Below are 19,496 nucleotides of genomic sequence, written 5' to 3' on the forward strand. Positions count from 1 at the left end.
GGCTCATCCGGGACAAGTTTGTCGTCGGGCTTCGTGACGCACAACTATCCGAGGCCCTGCAGATGGATTCGCAGCTGGCATTGGCTACAGCACTGGCCAAGGCGCGTCTCAAAGAAACCGTGCGACAGCAGCAGCAGAGCCTCCGACCGAAAGGTCTACACTCCGGGAGTACGCCGGAACTTCAGGACCAGGGCACCAACGTGGATGCCGTGGACCACCAGAGACGTCCACAACGCAACAGGGGGCGGTGCCTGTACTGCGATGGCGACGCCCACCAAAGGTCGGCGTGCCCGGCCAAAACTTCCAAGTGCCACAACTGCGGCAACAAAGGACACTTTGCGAAAGCATGCCTCAAGAAAGTTGAGTCAGCGCAAAAAGAGGTACGCGTCTCGGCTGCCCAACACGACACCGGGGAAGCTTTCATTGGCGCGATTGACACGGACGGGAAAGCGCGTTATGTGCAGGTTCGGATTAACTCGGTGCCCATCCTCGCTAAGGTTGATTCGGGCGCGGAAGTGTCAGTTTTACCGTCTACTTTTCCAGGATTGCCCATCCACCTTGATAAGGCAGACGAGGTACTACAGGGGGCTGGCGGCAACAAGCTCAATGTATTAGGCAAATTTGTAGCCGAGATTGCGTGGAAAGAAAAAGCTGCCCGTCAAACGTGCTACGTAGTTAGCCCTCTCCGCGACGTACTTCTCGGGCTGCCGGCCTTGGAAGCACTAGGTGTCGTTAAATTTGCCGACTCACTTACTGCAGATAAAGAGCTGTACGAGACACTTTTTCCGCACATGGGTCGTAGCCTAGGAACTATCCCAGGAGAATACACTATCAGGCTACAACCTGGTGCAATTCCCTATGCCATAACCGCTCCGCGGCGAGTGCCGATTCCGCTCATGGAAAGACTAAACACGAGATTGAGAGACTCGTGCGCATGGAAATAATTAGAAAAGTAGACGGCCCCACAGAGTGGTGCGCAGGACTCGTGCTGGTCACGAAACGGTCGGGGGAACTAAGAGTATGCGTAGACCTCACGAAGCTAAATAAGTGCGTTGTTCGCGAGCGCTTCCCGCTACCTATGGTCGACCAAGCTTTAAGCTCTCTGGCAGGGGCGAAAGTGTTTTCGAAGCTTGACGCTTTTACGGGCTTCCACCAAGTTCGTCTAAGTAAGGACTCCCAGGAACTGACTACGTTCTTGACTCCATTCGGAAGGTACTGTTTTACCAGACTAACGTTCGGAATTACGTCCGCTCCGGAGTATTTCCAGAAAAGAATGTCCGAAATCCTATGTGGCCTGCCAGAAGTCGTCAACGTCATGGACGACGGTTTAGTGTTTGGCGAAACGAAAACCCAGCATGATGAGCGTCTAGCTGAGGTTATGTCACGCCTAGCTAGCGCAAACGTGACCCTAAACAAAGAAAAGTGTCTGTTTGGGGTTAATAAAGTGCGATTCTTGGGCCATATTCTGAATGAGAATGGCATTGAGCCTGATCCAGCGAAAGTCAGCGCGATTAAGAATCTAAACGCACCGAAAAATGTGACCGAACTAAGAAGCTTGCTCGGCATGGCCAATCATCTAGGTCGCTTTTTGCCTCATCTTGCGCAAATTACGGCCTCGATGCGTGCTCTTTTGCACAAAGATAGCGAATGGGTCTGGGTGTGTGACCAAGAAAAAGCACTGAACGGGCTGAAAGGGCTCATTTGTTCTGCGCAGTCTATGGCCATGTACGATGCAACGCTTCCAACAGTCCTTTCAGCTGACGCATCCTCTTGGGGGTGGAGCTGTCCTTTACCAAGCACAGAAAGACGGTCACCGCAGGCCGATAGCTTTCGCATCTCGTTCCCTCACGAACACAGAGCGACGATACTCCCATATAGAAAAAGAAGCGTTGGCACTGACGTGGGCGGCTGAAAGGTTTGATGAATACATACGTGGCCTAAATGTTATTTTCGAAACGGATCACAAGCCTTTAGTGTCGTTGCTGGGTCAGATGGCCATTGATGATATGCCACCCCGAATTCAACGGTTCCGGCTAGGACTAATGCGCTATCTTTACAGTGTCCAGTATGTTCCCGACAAATCGCTAGTCACGGCCGACACTTTTTCGCAGTCGCCTGTCAAATGCGGCGACTCCGAAAAGAAGTTGTGTGTCGGAGGTCACAGCATATTCTAAGGCATGTTTGCTTGGCTTGGAAACGGGGGAAACTTTTTTGTCTAGAGTGAGAGAATATCCCATTAAGGATCACATTTGTAAACACCTCATCAGACTGTGTAAAACCGGTTGGCCAAAGAAACCAAATGTTCCTTCGTTTCTCACGTCATACTAGCAAGATAGAGCATGCCTTAGCGTGGTTGATGGTCTCTTGTTGAAAGGAACAAGGCTCGTAATCCCAGAGTCTCTAAGAACAGAAGTGCTGCGCAAACTGCACGATGGGCACCAGGGCATCGGCCGTTGTCGCAGTGTGGCCAAAGGTTCTGTCTGGTGGCCAGGATTGAGCTCCGAACTGGCACTGTTCGTGAATCGGTGCACTGTTTGCGCACAACATGCTCCGCAACATGCCGAGCCGGCGATAGCAACCGCAACACAATCGTTTCCTTGGGAGAGAGTGGGAGTTGATCTGTGTGTAATGAACGGCCAGGCATACCTTGTCGCGATTGATTATCTTTCACGTTACCCTGAGGTTGCTATTCTGCCTTCCACAAGGTCGGGAACAGTCATTAAAAGACTGAAAAGTATTTTTGCTAGACATGGAATCCCTGAGTGCGTTCTGACCGATAATGGTCCTCAGTTCGCGTGTAACGAGTTTGAACAGTTCGCTGTGTCGTACGGGTTCCGCCATGTCACCGTGAGTCCGAGACACCCGCAAGGGAACGGAGAAGTAGAGCGAATGGTCCAGACGGTTAAGCATCTTGTTTTAAAGTTTAAAGACCCTTACCTGGCACTGTTGGCTTACAGGGCAACGCCCGGCATTCTTGGGGTCAGCCCTGCTGAAATACTTATGGGTAGGCGACTGAGGACCAGGGTCCCAATGCTGCCGCGTCATCGAAATCCGGGAGAAAGCCACCCGAAAGAAGTAGTGGCCAGCGACCAGAAGGTTAGGAGGCAGCAGTGCCGCTACTACAACAGACGCCATCGGGTCAGACGGCTTCCCGAGCTGGAAGCAGGTGACCCGGTCTGGGTGACAGACATGCAGTCCAAGGCCACAGTCCTTGCACCGGCGCCGAAACCGCGGTCATATGTGCTGCGGACAGACGACGGCGTTGATCTCCACCGAAACAGGAGAATGCTTAACCGTCTCCCAAAAGAAGGTGAAAACGCGGAGGCATACGAGTTTTCGGACAATAAACATCAGTCGAGCACTGCACAGTTGGGTCATAGCACGGACGACTCTGCGACTACGACTCTGCGGCTACAGCAGCCAAGTACTGCACAATTGGCACATAGCCCGGACGACTCTGCGGCTACAAATTCGGCGCCTCCTTCTTGCGCGGTAGCCAATGGTGACCCTACTCGCACTGTAACGCGGATTGGAAGAGTAGTTAAGAAACCCATAAGGCTGGGTATTGATGACTATGTTTTGTTTTGAAGTTCGGGGGCAACGTATATTTTTTGTCTTGTATGTGCGACGTTTTTTTTTTTGTTCTCGAAAAACAAGAGATGTGTTGTTGTCTGTTATCGCTTGCCTATGTTGTTATCGTTGGCCCGTCCGCCCAGCGTCATGATCGCGTGATGTTCCCGGCAGTGTATATTATCGGCCCGATCAATAAACGGAGGCTTTTTGGTTCCTTCATGACCTAGAGCGCAGTTCGTCGTCTGACTTCTTTCCGGCACGCATACGCCTAGTATGTGGTATCGCTACAGAATTGTGCAGCATTCGTGGTGCTCTTGCCGATAAGGCAACAGTAACAGCCTCGCTTCTCACTCGGGGTGACCATCTAGAAAACCGATCCCGTCGTCGCAACTTGATTTTAATAGGTATTCCTGACACGCGCGGTGAGTCATGGTCATTGTCGGAACAAAAATGTCTTGAATTGACCGAAGAAAAGTTCAGCATACCTTCAGCAAGTTCTGATATTGAACGTGCTCGTGGAATCGGCAACTTTCAAGAAGGAAGAAACCGACCAATCACAAGTTGTTTTGCGCCAATTAAAACCAAAATCCAAATACTACAGAGTAGTTTTTGGCTGAAGGGTAGCTTGTTTTCACTATCGAAAGACTTCTGCGAAAATACTCGTCCTGTGCGCCATAACCTCGTAATTTTTGCCAAATATCAATATTTACCTTTTAAACTTCGATTAAGCAAACTTCACATTGGCCATAAGACTTTCATATACGATGCCCAGTCAGATAGTGTAGTAGAGCTCTTGAGATAGTAGAAGGTGGGGAGTGTCCCTACTGATACAGCTAAATCGCAGTGTCCTAAGTGTTCTCTACGCAAACACACGTAGCGTATTACCTAAGCGAGATGATTCTTTCTTCACATATCAGTACTTGTGATGCTGATGTTGTCTTGTTTTCAGAAACGTGGTCTAATCATGACTTTGATGCTATTGAAATATTACCGGATCATCCCAACTTCAACATATGCCAGTGTGAAAGAGCAGATCGTCGAGGAGGAGGGGCACTTATCGTTGTTAACAAAAGTATTCCATATTATATTGTGTCGATCCAAAGTGTCCTTGAGATAGTTTGGGTTTGCATAAAATGTTGCAACGCCTCGATGCTGCACCGTGTTTGCTATCGTCCACCCAACGCTTCACGTGACTTTTGTGATTGCCTTCGCGATGAATTGTCTTTTTAGGCTGCACATAGTAAAGCTACCTTTTTTTGGTGATTTGAAACTTCCGGATATTGACTGAAATACGCTGTCGCTAACAAGTTCTGGCGAAACAAATGTAGGCAGAGATTTTATTGACTTGTGCCTTTCATTTAATTTCTCTCAACTTCCATCTTTTCTTACACGAGTAAGCAACAGCAGTTCAAAAGTGCTTGTAATTAGTGCTTACTGCTGATCCTCATCTAGTTAATCATTGCCTCCTACAGATGGCATTAGTGACAACGAAGCGCTACACTGTTTTATTAATATTAAGCCACAGAAGTCAGTGTTATTTCCTAAAAAAAATTCGTATGTATCACAGGGGCAACTACGACATGATCAATCGCCAGCCTTCGGATTACTTCGTCTCTTTTAACGTGAACTTTAATAACTACAATGCCAATGAAAATTGAAATTTATATAAGGCCAAATTACTCGAGCTTGTCGATCGTTATGTGCCATGTACAAATGTACGATCTAATGCATCTAAGCAATGGTTTACTAATTTTCTTCGCCGAATTTCAAACCAAAAAAAAAAAAAAAAAACTGTTTAGGAATGCTAGACAACTAAATACGCCGGAGGCCTGGCTTAAGCATGCCACTTGCTCGTCTGAATACAAGTGTTTGTTGCGTGAGCGTAAGCACACATTCTTGCACTACACCCTACCGTCTGTGTTACTAAACAACCCTCGTCAGTTTTGGACCATTGTTAATAATAAACCATCCCTAGACATTAAGCGCGTGAGTAGTTCTGGTTATCAAATATTGAATAGTGAATGTGCCGATATTCTTAACACTGTATTTTCCGACGCGTTCGCTGTATCTACACTCATCGTTCAGACACCCCTCGTTCCATGAATAAATGTTTTCCTAATGGATAATATTTTTATAGACTTTGACGGTTCGCTAAGCATTATAGAATCCCTTAAAATGTCCTCTTCAAATGTATAGATGATATCAGCACCAAACTTCTAACAAACACCAAAATGTCATCAGCGTTTTTTTTAGTTTTCTACTAAAATGTTTCAGCAGTCTCTGGAGAATGGTGTGGTACCCTCTGATTGGAAAATATGAAAGTTCATTCCAGCCCTCAAATCTGGAGGCAAAACGTCTCCACTCGACTACAGACCAATCTCACTTACCTGCATTTCCTGTATAATTCTCGAGCACGGCATCTACAAGCCTCTTATCAGTTTCCTGGATCCTTGCCATTACTTCAACCACGCACAGCACGGCTTCCGCAAGCAACTTTCATATGAGAGCCAGGTGCTGTTTCTTAGTAACGACCTTTCTCAAAATCTCGACTCCGGCTTTCCTACTAATGCTGTCTACCTTGATTTCGCCAAGGTTTTCGACAAGGTCCCTCACAATCGCCTTCTTTTCAAAGAAGGCGATTGTTGTTTGAAGACCGATGACTTCGCTGCTTTTCCATTGGAGCTAAGACTTTTTCTTTCTTTACTTTTTCCTCAAGTCAGCTCGCTTTTTGCAAATTTTACAAAAAAACTGCACCATCTGTGGGCAACGCTGCACAAAGTCGTAGCGCGGTAGGTTAAGAAACCGAATTTTCCGGTCGATTTAAAGAGTCTTGCCTCTCCTTGAATCACCCTGTATATTAATGACCTTCCACTTCAACTTTCTTCTTCAATTCGTCTTTTTGCGATGACTGCGTTATATATAGTCTAAGGAAATCTCCCGACGACAACCTGCTACTCCAGAGCGACATTAACAAAATTGTCGACTCGTGCCGTACTTGGAAAGTGTCCCTAGATATTAATAGATACATGCATGTATGTTTCAGGCGCTCGTCCTATGCCCACGTAGCAACATTAGCACTAAATGACACCGTCGCCCAGACCACTGCCGAATATAAATTTCTTGGTGTTTATTTAACGAATAATTTATCCTGGAATATTTATGTTGATAATACCATATCCTCAGCTATTCCCTCTCTTGGTTATATTTGGCGTAATTTCAAGTGAGCTCCTTTTAACCTTAAAGGACTTTTCTATGTTACTCTTGTTCGCCCTAAACTGAAATATGCCTCATCTATCTGGCATCACCACCTTTCATTTCTCACCAATGTAACAGAAGTTGTCCAAAATCGCGCAGCTCGTTTCATTCTTTCCGATTACTTCTGTTTTCCCAGAGTCATTAAAATGAAATCGGAATTAACCCTCCCTAACCTTTCTCTGCGGCGTAAAATTTCCAGGCTTTGCCTCCCGCATAATTTACCTCTTTAAATCAGTCTCTCCTTAGCCCACCCAACTATGTTTCTTCAACACTGAACCACACATGAAAGACTGCCCGACCCAAGATCAAATCTACAGCCCACCAGCATTCACTTCTACTCGAAACTATTGTGGACCGGAATGGCCTTCCCCATAACATCGTGACCATCACAGGTAACACCAAGTTTCGCATCGCCTTAAGCCACCGCTCTCCTCTGTAATGCCCCTCGGGGCCCTGATGGTATTTGTAAATAAATAAATAAATAAATATAAATAAATATTGAAAGACTTTCTTATTTCATCGAACCGGGACCTCCGTACACTTAGTTTTGCTCTGTCAAGGGCAAGATTTTTAAAAATTTGTTTCATTGTAATGCAAACCACTTCCGAAGACTGAAAGTCAGCAGAAATAGAAACACATATACGTAGGCAGACCAAAAATAAAGGATTGCAACGCACTCTACGCTTACTTGGATTAAATTGATTCAACACAGTTTGATTGGTCTTATAGAGGACTGGTCGATTGAACGATTAACCCACCGATTTATAAAATAATGCCTTAATCATAATTAGTTGTTTTAACCGGTTCATCGGTAATATGTTTCAGGTGCGATAACAGAGTGCATATGACGCGCCTCCACAACAACGGCAAGTACACCTGTAAGAAGGGCAAACGTTGGGTCAAAAATTATCAAGTAAACTGTAGCGGCGAGATTGGTAACTCGATCTGACAAGTGCAGGAGGTTTCTAGTGCCTTCAGCAACGTTCGAGTGTCCGTTTCGAGCAGCAGAGACTATTGTGAAGAATCAAGGGAGGTCTATCTTGCCGAAAACTATCAGCGAACCTGGTTGCATTATGCAGCTAAAGTAATATTCTGTGAGTGGGCGTGCTTTGAACTGTTATTACATTCACTTCGATGTTGATTCTTAATCAAGCTGGTATAGCGCGCCACTTATAGGATATTCAGCAAATATATATATATATATATATATATATTGTGAACGGAGAGGAGAGAAGGTGATTAGTGAATTTATGGCGCTGAAGTTAGGGAAAAAGAAAGGGGAAGAGAGCTGGCAAAACATTGGGCCAGGAGCGGGGATTGAACTTCTCTTGGCCTGTCCGGGGCCCGCCACTGGTTTTGGCGGACGCAATCTTTGACCAGCTCTCTGTGTATTGTTACGTTTGAATTCGCTGAACTGGGCATATCTATATATATATATATATATGCGTGTTTTTAGATATTGTGCACATCAGTGAATGATATCGGTTAATCGATAAATTAATCGATCAAGAGATGTCCAGTTGAAACCGTTATTCGACAGCTAGCCTTGGGCTCATCTACTGGTTGAATAGGCTACTCAAGATAAATTAGATGTACAATTAGGGCAGCAAAGCTACGATTGGATGAAGCGTGATAACTGAAATGCGTTCCTCACTACACATTTTTGATGCGGTGTAATGATATGAAACAAAGTCCGTATTATTCTGTTGCATATGTCAAATATTGTGAATATTTTATTTTCATACATAAGTGTTTTTCTATTTTTGTACCGTGCCTTCATGTCTTTGATCATGTTAGTGCCATGCGCTGTGTTTTAGATTCAATATATAAACGTGAAATTAATTAAGATTTTATAACTTAATTCAAATATTTTCGTTTCTGTACGTTGGATTTTTAAGGATTGCGGGAAATCGCTAATCGTTCAGGAGAAAGCAAACTCTGCCACTCAGTTTCAGGTTGGCCATTTAGTACGGGTTTACAACTGGAACTATTTTGTACGGAACAATTTTGTCAGGGGTAAGGTTGTCCAGGACCATTCTAGACGTGAGCATTTTAGCTGGATCCCCCTCGTTTGGCCCACAACTTTCCGTTCATAATTTTAGCTGCGTACCAACGAACCGGAATGATTCACACATTTTTATTTTAGTGTGACTAAGTGCGCTGTGCTTGCTGCAGCCGATTACAACTGAAGAACCCATCGGCACTCTGGCGTTGTCTATCAGGTCCCCTTGGAACACTTCGAATCATGTTGAGAAAGCTTCTCAGTATTTGCGAGATCAACGCTGCGTAGTCTTGATAAAGAATGGTCGCTTATAACGTCGTCGGAATTATTTCAAGCCCTGATTAAATTAATGGTAATCAAAAAAAGAAAAAGTTGGCAGCGACCTGTGAACTAAAAGTCCTTTAATGCATAAAATGCATTATATGTAATTCGTGAGAGAATCGGTGTATCATGTGACGTATGTTTTTACGCTAAATTTAGCGGGAAAACTGAAAAATGTTATAGGTCGCGTGATGTCAGGTAACGTCACATCGATTTCTGCCGCTAAACTTATCCGGGACACTGGATTGGCGTCAAGGTCACAAGAAATTCATTTTTCCGCTAAATTTAGCGGGTTACTGAATTTGTGGTTAGGTCACATGACGTCAATTTATCGCTAAATTTAGCTGGCAAACTAAATCGATGTTTTAATCAGAAGACGTTAATTATCCCGCTACATTTAACGGGAAAACTGAGTTGACGTGTTGGTGACGTTCCTTCAATTTCCACAAGGTGCATAGGTCAAGTGACGCCGACGTCACGTGATGCCACTTTGCCGCCAAATTTAGCAGAGAAACTGAATTGGTGTTTAAGTTACGTGACGTCAATTTTCCCGCAAAATTTAGAGGGGGAAATTGAAATGGTGTGTATATCATGTGACGTCAATTCACGTGACATAAATGTTTCTGCTAAATTTAACAGAAACTGAATTCGCTTATAGGTCTCGTGTCATCAATACACACCAGGTCTCGTAATATCACTTTCCCACTAAATTTAGTCGGAAAATATATGTCAAGTGACCTTACGCCACGGGATATGGAGACCAATTCAATTTTCCCGACAAATTTATTGGGGACTGCACGGTCGGACGGACTAACGAACGGAAAAGAAATGGAAATTGAGGGTAGCGTAAGAAAACATATGCTTAAAAAAAAAAAGCAGACGCAGGTTGAAACCGTTTTTAAGACTACCTGGTAGATGGCACCAGCGTGCCAGCGGTCTTTCGTCACTAGCGGTTACAAGCGAGCACAGCGCACTCGATCACACTCCAGCGCAAATATGTGAGCAAGCCTTCAGGAAGGGAGTGCTCAAACCTCTCAATTTTATCGGCTGTGTAGTAGCTGCGCAAAGACACGTGCGATTAACCAGAGTTTGTCTCCACCGCATCTGAAGCAGGCATTGTTCCTTAGGCTTTTTAGTCCCGAATTCGCCTCGAGCATCAACTATTGATTTAATTGTTTCCCATTAACTTTTCCTGTCTTATTCATAATTTTATGGCTAAATTGCTCGGTAACTCGTGATGATGAATCGCATCTTTTCAGCATTAGATCTCTGAAAAGTACGAAGGGGGCATGATTGTATGTACAATATAATATGCGCATTTTGTGCGAGGAAATCACTACTTCTGTTTTTTTTTTAAATTATCACGTCACATTAACCTTTTGTTCCATTAATCAGCTTTATTAATTTTGAGTAAAGTTACAGAGTGTTTTTATGTTAGTGTTTGGCATTTTTTCATCGACGAAACGTAGTTCATTCGGATTAATAACAGTTTCCCCGTCAAACGTTTCCTAATAAATGTTGCTACTCTCTGGCTTCCTACTGCACCGCTGAGCACTCCCAAGCAATGCAGATCTGAAAAAAAAAATACATTCCCGTAATTATTAACAATCCATTCAAACCAGAAAGCCGAATACGAGAACTACACGGCATAATGTTAAAGCGAGCAAAAAAGTCATCGTCGTTTTAATAATCATGCCTTCATGTGGCCAAGAAACTCTCAAAACCTTTAATGTGACACATCCTCGTCAGGTTAACGATTCTTGGATGCTATGTCATGTTTTTAGGTGCAGTCATGCGTACCTTTTCACTTCCACATGGAGTGCCGTCTGGCACTTCGTAACGAAGACCAGAAGCATTTGTAGTATTGTTCCTGCAACATCCCATCCAACATTTAGTCAGGTCCTCAATGTTGTAAGGATGACCTTCCTGTAATGAAGAACAATGAGATACATATTCACATCATTCAACAAAGAATGTTTTAAATATTTTCTTCTGTCATGATTATTTACTTACGGGGCATTTGTGAACTGCTATATTGTTACGAGTAGCACAGTAGTTTTCCTTTTTAAAGTAGTCCGCTGGAAGTCTTCTAACAGAAGACGAACCAAGATTTTTAAATTTCTTCCAACACACGTCTTTTTTCCTAAAGGATTAGAACACATACAATTAAATCTTTTATAAACTTCCACTCTATTTAAGCAGTCAAGTAGGCTGTTTTTCATCAAAAATACCGCCGAGATACCGCATCAAAATGGCGGATATAATTGTAAAAGCTTGCATATACCGTCCGGTCAATATACTGCACCAACGATAGAAGCGCCGTTTCATGCGAACTACCCGCCGCAGTCACTAGGCCGTATCTCGAGTGCAAACGTCCAGGTCTCCTGCTGGACTGCGACAAAGCGCTTTTGTTGAATCATTTGCTTGTCTGTACCATGACATACTGTAATCCTCATAAGCCCACAGAAGAGAGTGCCAGCGCGCGCCTAGTAGTAGAGACCGCGATCGCATTGTTTAGTCCCGCTATGACGGAGCGTCGCTACGCGAAGGTTTCTTTGCTTCGGAGGATATTCACATATCAATCGAAGGTACGCAGGGCGCGCATACGTATGAAAAACGTGCGAGCGATTCATCCAAGCTGCGCGGCACGATATCTGGTCCTGCTTCTGCGCGAAATTTGATCTTGGTGCGAGATCTCGTCAGTGGACGTGAGGCAGATTTCGTGGCTAGGCGCCTGCTGCCGGCATAGCTTGTGCCATGCGACCCGCGAACACGATCTTTTTTATATGTTGTCATCTCCAGGATTGTGTGGTTTCAAAGAAGTTGGGTCCAAGAGAAATGTATTTGATGGGTGGATCATCTTCGCTACCCACAGACTAAATATTTAAGGACTGCTGCACCTGTTGCAGTGGAGTGCTTACCGAGCCATATTTCGCTATATTGTACTTTTATAGTTTGTAATGTCCTAAAGCGATCAATAGCACCGTCGAAAGCCGTCAGACGAGGAGAAGTGCTTGCCCTCGTGTGACGGCACCCTCTGGTGTCTTCTTTAGTTCAGAGTTAATCAATATTTGACACTGATTTCAAGAGAAAAAATGAAAGCCGTTTACAACTCCCTGTAACACCGAATTGTAGCGTAGCTCTTGAGGAGGAGGAGGGAAGGGTACTGAGGATTACCTGATCTTGGGGCGGGGCGGCAGGGGGGGGGGGGGGTCATGTGACCTTGGGGGGTCACGTGACCCCCAGAAAATTTTTCCGCTAGATTTAGCGGGGAATTTTTTCCGCTAGATTTAGCGGGGAAATTTTTCCGCTAGGTTTAACGGGAAAAATTTTCCGCTAGACTTAGCGGGCAATTGTTTCCGCTAAATCTAGCGGGGAAATTTTTCCGCTAGATTTAGCGCGGAATCTTTTCCGCTAGATTTAGCGGGGAAATTTTTCTGCAAGATTTAGCGGGTTAATTTTTCCGCTAGATTTAGCGGGGCATTATTCCCGCTAGATTTATGGGAGAAACTTTTCCACTAAATTTAGCGGAGAAATTTTTCCGCTAGATTTAGCGGAGAAACTTTTCCGCTAGATTTAGCGGGAAAATTTTTCCGCTAGATTTAGCCGGGAATTTTTCCCACTAGATGTTTCCGCTAGATTTAGTGGGTAAATTTTTCCGCTAGATTTAACGGGGAAATTTTCCCGCTACATTTAGCAGGAAATTTTTTCCGCTAAATCTAGCGGGGAAATTTTCCCGCTAGATTTAGCGCGGAATTTTGTCCGCTAGATTTAGCGGGGAACTTTTTCTGCTAGATTTAGCGGGTTAATTTTTCCGCGAGATTTAGCGGGGCATTTTTCCCGCTAGATTTATCGGAGAAACGTTTCCGCTAAATTTAGCGGAGAAGTCTTTCCGCTAGATTGAGCGGAGAAATTTTTCCGCTAGATTTAGCGGGGAATTTTTTCCGCTAAATCTAGCGGGAAAAATTTTTCCGCTAGATTTAGCGGTGAACTTTTTCCGCTACATTTAGCGGGGAATATTTTCCGCTAGACTTAGCGGGGAAATTTTTTCGCTAGGTTTAGCGGGGAATTTTTTCCGCTAAGTCTAGCGGGGAAAATTTCTACACTATATTTAGCGGAGAAATATTTCCGCTAAATCTAGCGGGGAAATTTTTCCGCTAGATTTAGCGGGGAAATTTACCCATAATGCACCGCGCGGTTTCGCCGACGGCGACGGCGGCGGCGACGCCGACGCCGCTCAAGCCGGAAACGGGCCCCTAAGAGCTGCGCTCTAAAATCGGCTACGCAAGAAGGAAATTTTTTTTTTTTGTTATGAAGCTTAGAGCCCATTGATTGAGCCATGCTCATAAATAAGCTATCATAGAAAGTGGTTTAGTAGTCATTTAAGCAGTTTGAGCGGCTTTATCTCACGCTTGTCAAACACGTTCAATTTTTCTACAAATGGAATACAATATCCCAAAAAAGAGGAGAATAAGCACGAAAGTAGCAAGCTCCATCCTGATAAGTTGCAAAAACCCGTTTAGTGAATGTTCCGGCAAAATCACTTGAGCGAGACCACCTTTAATGGCCCGACCGCCTTAACAAAGCCGCAGCTCATCTTGGCTTATAAGAAAGCCGTTAATCGCAGGCATAAAGAAGAGTCGCGCCCAAGTGCGCGACCCTTCTTCGTCGTGAGTAGCTGGTCCAGTTGTAGGAGAAGCGCAAAAGTAAACTCACTCACGCTGAAAATGCACGCACACCAGAAAAACGGTCACTCATGTCGCACTTTCTGGCGTTCGTGCATTTTCAGCGTGAGTGAGTTTAGTTTTGCGCTTCTCCTACAATATGAATATCCAACTCGCCCAAGCATCCATTCTACGATGGTCCGGTTGATTGCGACGCAAGTTAACTTCGAATAATCTGGAAACTATGCAGCCGTATTTTCCAGCTTCGACAGCTGTAGTGTATGTCTTCTGATAAACAAATTGCTAACTCGTTGCCAATGTCAATTCTACAGATACGAACCTATCTCTCTCTCTTTGTTCTCCCTCGTATTATGATACAAGGAATACAAGGGCGCCAATGCGTGTACGCGGGGGAGTTTTCGACCAGTGGAGCGCTCGAACGCCCAGAACGGGACAGCACTCTGTGTTCGCGATGCGGCTTTCATCTTCACAACCGTGCGTGCCGATTCCGAACCACGACATGTTCCAGGTGCCATCATGTGGGACATATACATAAAGTATGCCACCCAAACAGACGTCTAGTTCCCACCCCCAAGACCGAGCGGGCAAGAGACACAGCGAAAAGACCTCCGCGAGCAAAGCTTTGGAGTGTTCGACACCTAGGAGGACGTCGGGCCTCTGCTCCAGACAACACTAAAGAAACCGGGGCACGGGATATAATATTTAAATGTTTGTTCAGGTAGTGACACACAAAATGAATCTGGACGTTGGAGCAGCAGTATCGGCGATTACCGGGTTTTTCGGTCATGTTTTGCGCAGGTGAAGCTAACACCGGCTACAGTGTTGCTTCGTACGTACACCGGGGAGTGCATGCGCCCCCCGAAAGGGTTGGCGACAGTAAATCTTGAGCATCAGAATCAGTATCGCCAGCCGTCTGCATGTTCTCTTCCAGGAGGGTCCTGCCCTATTATGAAAAGAATGGCTGTACCAGCGTCGTCTAAACTGGAGTAGATTCAACCATGTGGACGCTGAAGACCAGCGTACCCTGGTACAAGTCTTGGACAAGCATTGCCAGTTTTCAACGACAAACTCGGTGAGATTCAATGTGAGCAAGCTTAACTTCTATAAAGCCTGAACTGCACCCGAAGTTTTGCAAAGCTATAAGCATTCCGTTCGCTTTTAAAGAAGCACTAAAGAAAGAACTTGAGAAGCTTGTTGGCCTGAGGGTGGTTGAGCCAATTTTTTACAGTTGATTTGACTCAACAATCGTAGTTGTAGTCAAATAAGATGGCACCGTGCGCATCTGTGTTTACTATAAAGCATCGCTGAACTCTTGACTAAACATCATCACCTATTTCTTACCCAAGATTGAAGAAATCTTTGCCACAGAGTCGGGAGGACAAGTATTCTCAAATATTGATCTGCGTAGGGCGTACCATCAAGTGGCAATGGACAAAGTTTTCAGCGAGTACCTAACCTTTATTACGCATAAAGGACTGTTCGCAGTAACCGCCTAGCATTCGGTGTTACGTCTGCTCCTCAAATCTTAAAAAAAAAATATGGACAGCATCTTAAAAGGAGTGAATTGGGCTATATGCTTCTTAGATGATGTATTTGTCATGGTGCAGAATGAAAGGAGAGCCTTGAGAATCCTGATGAACTACAAGCCGGGTGCACGAGTGCGGATGCAGGCAAACAAATATGAGTTTTTGCAACCTGAGCCGAAGTTGTTTGGTCCCGTGGTCTGCAAGAATGGAATCACAGCAACTCCTGAGAAAATTAAATTCGTCTACAAGGCCCCCGTTCTAGTTCATAAATGCGGCTGAGAACGCTCACGGGTATGATAGCAAACAACGGAATCTTTCTACTGGAGCTGTTCACCCTAATATTTCCACTGAATCGACTGCTTTGCGAGAGCGCGCCGTGAGTGCGGAGTAATATGTGCGATCAGGCATTCAAGACAGTAAAAACGCTAGTGAAAGCGCAGGTGTTGGTAGAATATGGTCCCGACCGAAGCCCAACCTGAGGTAATGTGTGATGCTTAATCCTACGGTTTCGACGCCGTTATAGCTAGAGTGGAAAAAGATGGTATCTGACAACCAGTTGTGTTCGCTTGCTTGGCGCACGTAATTCCCAACTGAATGGAAATACATACAGCTTGAACAATAAATGCTAACCTTAATTTTCGGAATAAAGCAGTTTTATTACAACGTTTATGGCAGGGAGTTTTGCTTTGTGACAGACCGCAAGCCTCAGCAAACGATTATAGATCGAAAGATGTAAATACCAAGCACTGCCGCATTTCGCTTGTGGAGGTGGACCATTATGCTGTCTGCCTACAGTCACAATCTGGTATATTGTTCAGAAGAAAGCGATGTAGAAGCTGACTGTATGTCGCGGCTACCGAAAACTGCAAAAATGAAGATGACGACAGGATAGCAGCCTGCCATGCACTTCGCTGGGAAAGTGTTCCTGTGACAAACTCCGACATAACGCGAGAAACTTCACGAGGCCCAACCCTATGGCAGGTACAGTCGCCGGCCATATGAGCTCCCCCGGCCGAACGCCGACCGGAACAGCGAAAATCCCGCACGCGGCGCGTCGAACGTTGCCGCGTTTTGGGAGCCGGGCTATTGGGACCAAGCCATTCCGTTATCAAAGGGGTGGACGCATAGCTTTTATCAGGATTGCAGCCTTTAGAAGTGTGAATCACAAAAGTATGCCGATTAGAATTGCTGCCTTCGGGTGTTGGCCCCAGGTATTCGGAGATGATATTATAACTGCTGATAAACTGGAGATTGCTTAAGGCGTAGATAAAGCAGCAGTGCTCGATCGATGCTTACAAATGAAAAAAAAGGCACCCTATGTTTGATATAATATTAGGCATGACAACAATGATCCCTTGCCAAGCGAGAAGTGGCCGACCAGGAAGCCATCTGCAAAGTTATCATGTAGATAATTACCCTTGGCGAAGAAACAGGCGTACTGAGCGCAGAGCAGTAAAGTCTCCTCGATAAAACGCGTTCATGAAAAGTGCCTGAATCTTTACTCTGCTTCGACACAAATCTTTTTCTTTTTGTTATCTATAGCATATCCTTATAGATTAAATAAATTATTCCAAAATCGCTTGTCATTGTCCAGTACAGGTTTGAGAAAGATTGTAAGAAAGGGGGGCTTGTGTATATAATTACTCTTCGGACAGGAAATACCTAAAATGACTAACCGGTCTTGAAAAAAAAAAAAAGTAGCATTTACCACGTCAGAGATATTATGCATTAAAGAATTTCGATAAGCCGTCTGCGTTTACCTACAACCGGAAGCGGGATTGTAATCGGCCGTGCTTCAGATTCGGGTTCCAAAAAGCGGAATGCTATGAAACTTCCTGCGTCCACCCCTTTGACAACGGAATGGTTTGGTCCCAATAGCCCGGCTCCCAAAACGCGGCAACGCTCGACGCGCCGCATGCGGAATTTTCTCTGCTCCGGTCGGCGTTCGGCCGGGGCAGCTCATATGGCCGGCGACTGTACCTCACGCTATGACGGGACAGTGGCTTGAGCGTGTAAGGAATGAAGCCATTACACCTTTCGTCTCGAAAAGAATTAAGGTTTCTTTAGGTCGACAATGTGTATCTTGGGGAATGCGCATTATGGTTCCCCATTATGGTTCCCCCATCTTTACAGAACATCATTCTGGAGCAACTGCACGGAAGACACCCAGGAGTGATTCGGATGGGAGGGGTGACCAGAAGCTACCCCTTGTGGCCAGGAATTAATGGCGACAAAAAGAGCATGCCGCACACTTGTGCGGCCTGCCAACAGCGACAGGCGCAGTATGTCTACTCAAGCTCCACTTCATCCGTGAGCTTGGCCTACAAGGTCATGGACCAGGCTGCACCTGGACATTGCCGACCCGTTTCTCCAACGCATTTTTGTTGGTGGTAAACGCCTATTTAATGCGTCCAGAGGTGTTTTTAATGCCCTCGATCTCGACAGGAGCTACCATAGGCGAGCGGCGTGACCTCATCAGGCATTTTGGATTGTCAGAGGAAGTCGCGTCAGATGACGGGCCACAGTTTTCTTTTTTTACAGTAAATAATTTTAGTTCTTACTCAATATGAACAAAATAAAACATGTGCGGTCCGCTCCATATCATCCGTCCGCTAACGGGTTGGCTGAGAGATTCGGCCGAACAGTGAAAGAACACACTAGAAAATAAATCAACGACCGCGCATTAGGCTCCAGGAAGAAAGACTGGCAACTTTCCTCTGTCCTATTTAAATACACAACATGCAACCACACGGTACACTCCTGCCTTATTTTTGTTAGGACGACCCCTTAGAACACTACTCTATTTACTGAAGCGTAGTGCATGGTCAGTGGTGGAACAGAAACGGTTTTAACAGACGCGTGGTCGAAAGGAATTTTAAGGATTCTTCTCTGTAGAGGACGCAGTGTTCGTCAAAAACTCTAAAGAAGTTCCAATGTGGCTGGAGGCAACTGTGACGTCACGATCTGGGCTAGTGTCCAATGTGTTACATTTAAATACTTCGCGTGAAGTCCAGAAAAAGAAAAGCCTTCAAGACCAGATATGTCCAAGGGAGTTGAATCAGGAGGATACGCCTGCCTACCAAGGCACTAGCTCTACTGTTTCCTGGAAGCTGTGTGAAGCGTCGACCAGCCCTGAGGAACCAGGTGCAATTCGACTTCATGCGCAAGAAGCTGCCTGAAGGGTTGAAGACCAAAGAGGAGGTTCCCACAGGAGGCGAAATATTCACGGAACAAATTGGTTTAGAAAACATCGGCCATGATAAAACGTTAGGGGCAGCGAAACTTCATCGCGGCCTCGGTACCTCACACTAGAAATACGTCCACCAGATTGGTACACATCAGTTCAGTATTGTGCATCTGGACATTGCGACTACCGTTTTGGGCTGCTAAACTGTACTAATTACATACGAAAGGTTTGTTTCGTATCTGCTAACTTAATGTAATTGTAGAGTTTTCAAAAGGTGGGGGAATGTAGTGTTTGTGTCATGATAAAAATAAATAGCTAAGCATTAGACACTGCTCGTAGAGCCTGTGTCTATGTGCAGTTACGTGACGGAGCTAATCTAAGGTTGGTCGGGCGTAACGAGCGGAAGTGAGGTAAAATATAGGTCACGCATGCCAGTACTGGAACGAAACTGCATGACTGGAGATTATATTGTATCAAATAATTATAACTTAGGACACATATAAGAGTATAATAAGATTCTGACTGTCCAGGACAATGTTTTAAAAATAAAATTAAAAACACACAAGAAGAACATTTTAGAGGCCGCATTAACAACGACATAATCAAGCATGAAAGCACAGTGTTATCAACTGAAGGGACATGTACCTAAACGTAGGGACTTTGGGAGATTGTTTGATCCAGTAGGAACGTACGGACACCCTGCCATTTTCACTAGCGAACATGAAAACTTCAAACTTCTGCCAGATTTTGTGTAGTTTTAAACATTTATTTAAAAACAAAGTAAATTCGTCATTTAAATTCAACATTGCTGTACGTGTTTACCATTAACTCTGTTAATAAATTAAAAAAACAGTGGGTGCCGCATCCACGATGATGTCAAGTTCCATTCATTCAAATTCACTCAAATTCCATTACACAAATTGTTTCATTCAGAAAAACGCCAAGAA

At 44.9% G+C, this 19,496-nt stretch overlaps 1 protein-coding gene across 1 annotated transcript in view; it reads right to left on the minus strand.

Annotated features, from left to right (window-relative positions):
• Positions 1-10,383: 10,383 nt before the first annotated feature.
• Positions 10,384-19,496, minus strand: part of LOC115328450 — a 68,366-nt gene continuing 59,253 nt past the window's right edge. Inside the window, exons 8-10 of the mRNA XM_040222720.1 lie at positions 11,165-11,294; positions 10,952-11,077; positions 10,384-10,723 (exon numbers count right to left, since the gene is read on the minus strand). Coding sequence (XP_040078654.1) covers positions 10,688-10,723; positions 10,952-11,077; positions 11,165-11,294 — 292 coding nt within the window. The 3' untranslated portion in view covers positions 10,384-10,687. The remainder of the gene's footprint in view (positions 10,724-10,951; positions 11,078-11,164; positions 11,295-19,496) is intronic.

This window comes from Ixodes scapularis, unplaced genomic scaffold (genome assembly GCF_016920785.2).
Source record: "Ixodes scapularis isolate PalLabHiFi unplaced genomic scaffold, ASM1692078v2 PGA_scaffold2__306_contigs__length_199485367, whole genome shotgun sequence".
NCBI classification, from domain to species: domain Eukaryota; kingdom Metazoa; phylum Arthropoda; class Arachnida; order Ixodida; family Ixodidae; genus Ixodes; species Ixodes scapularis.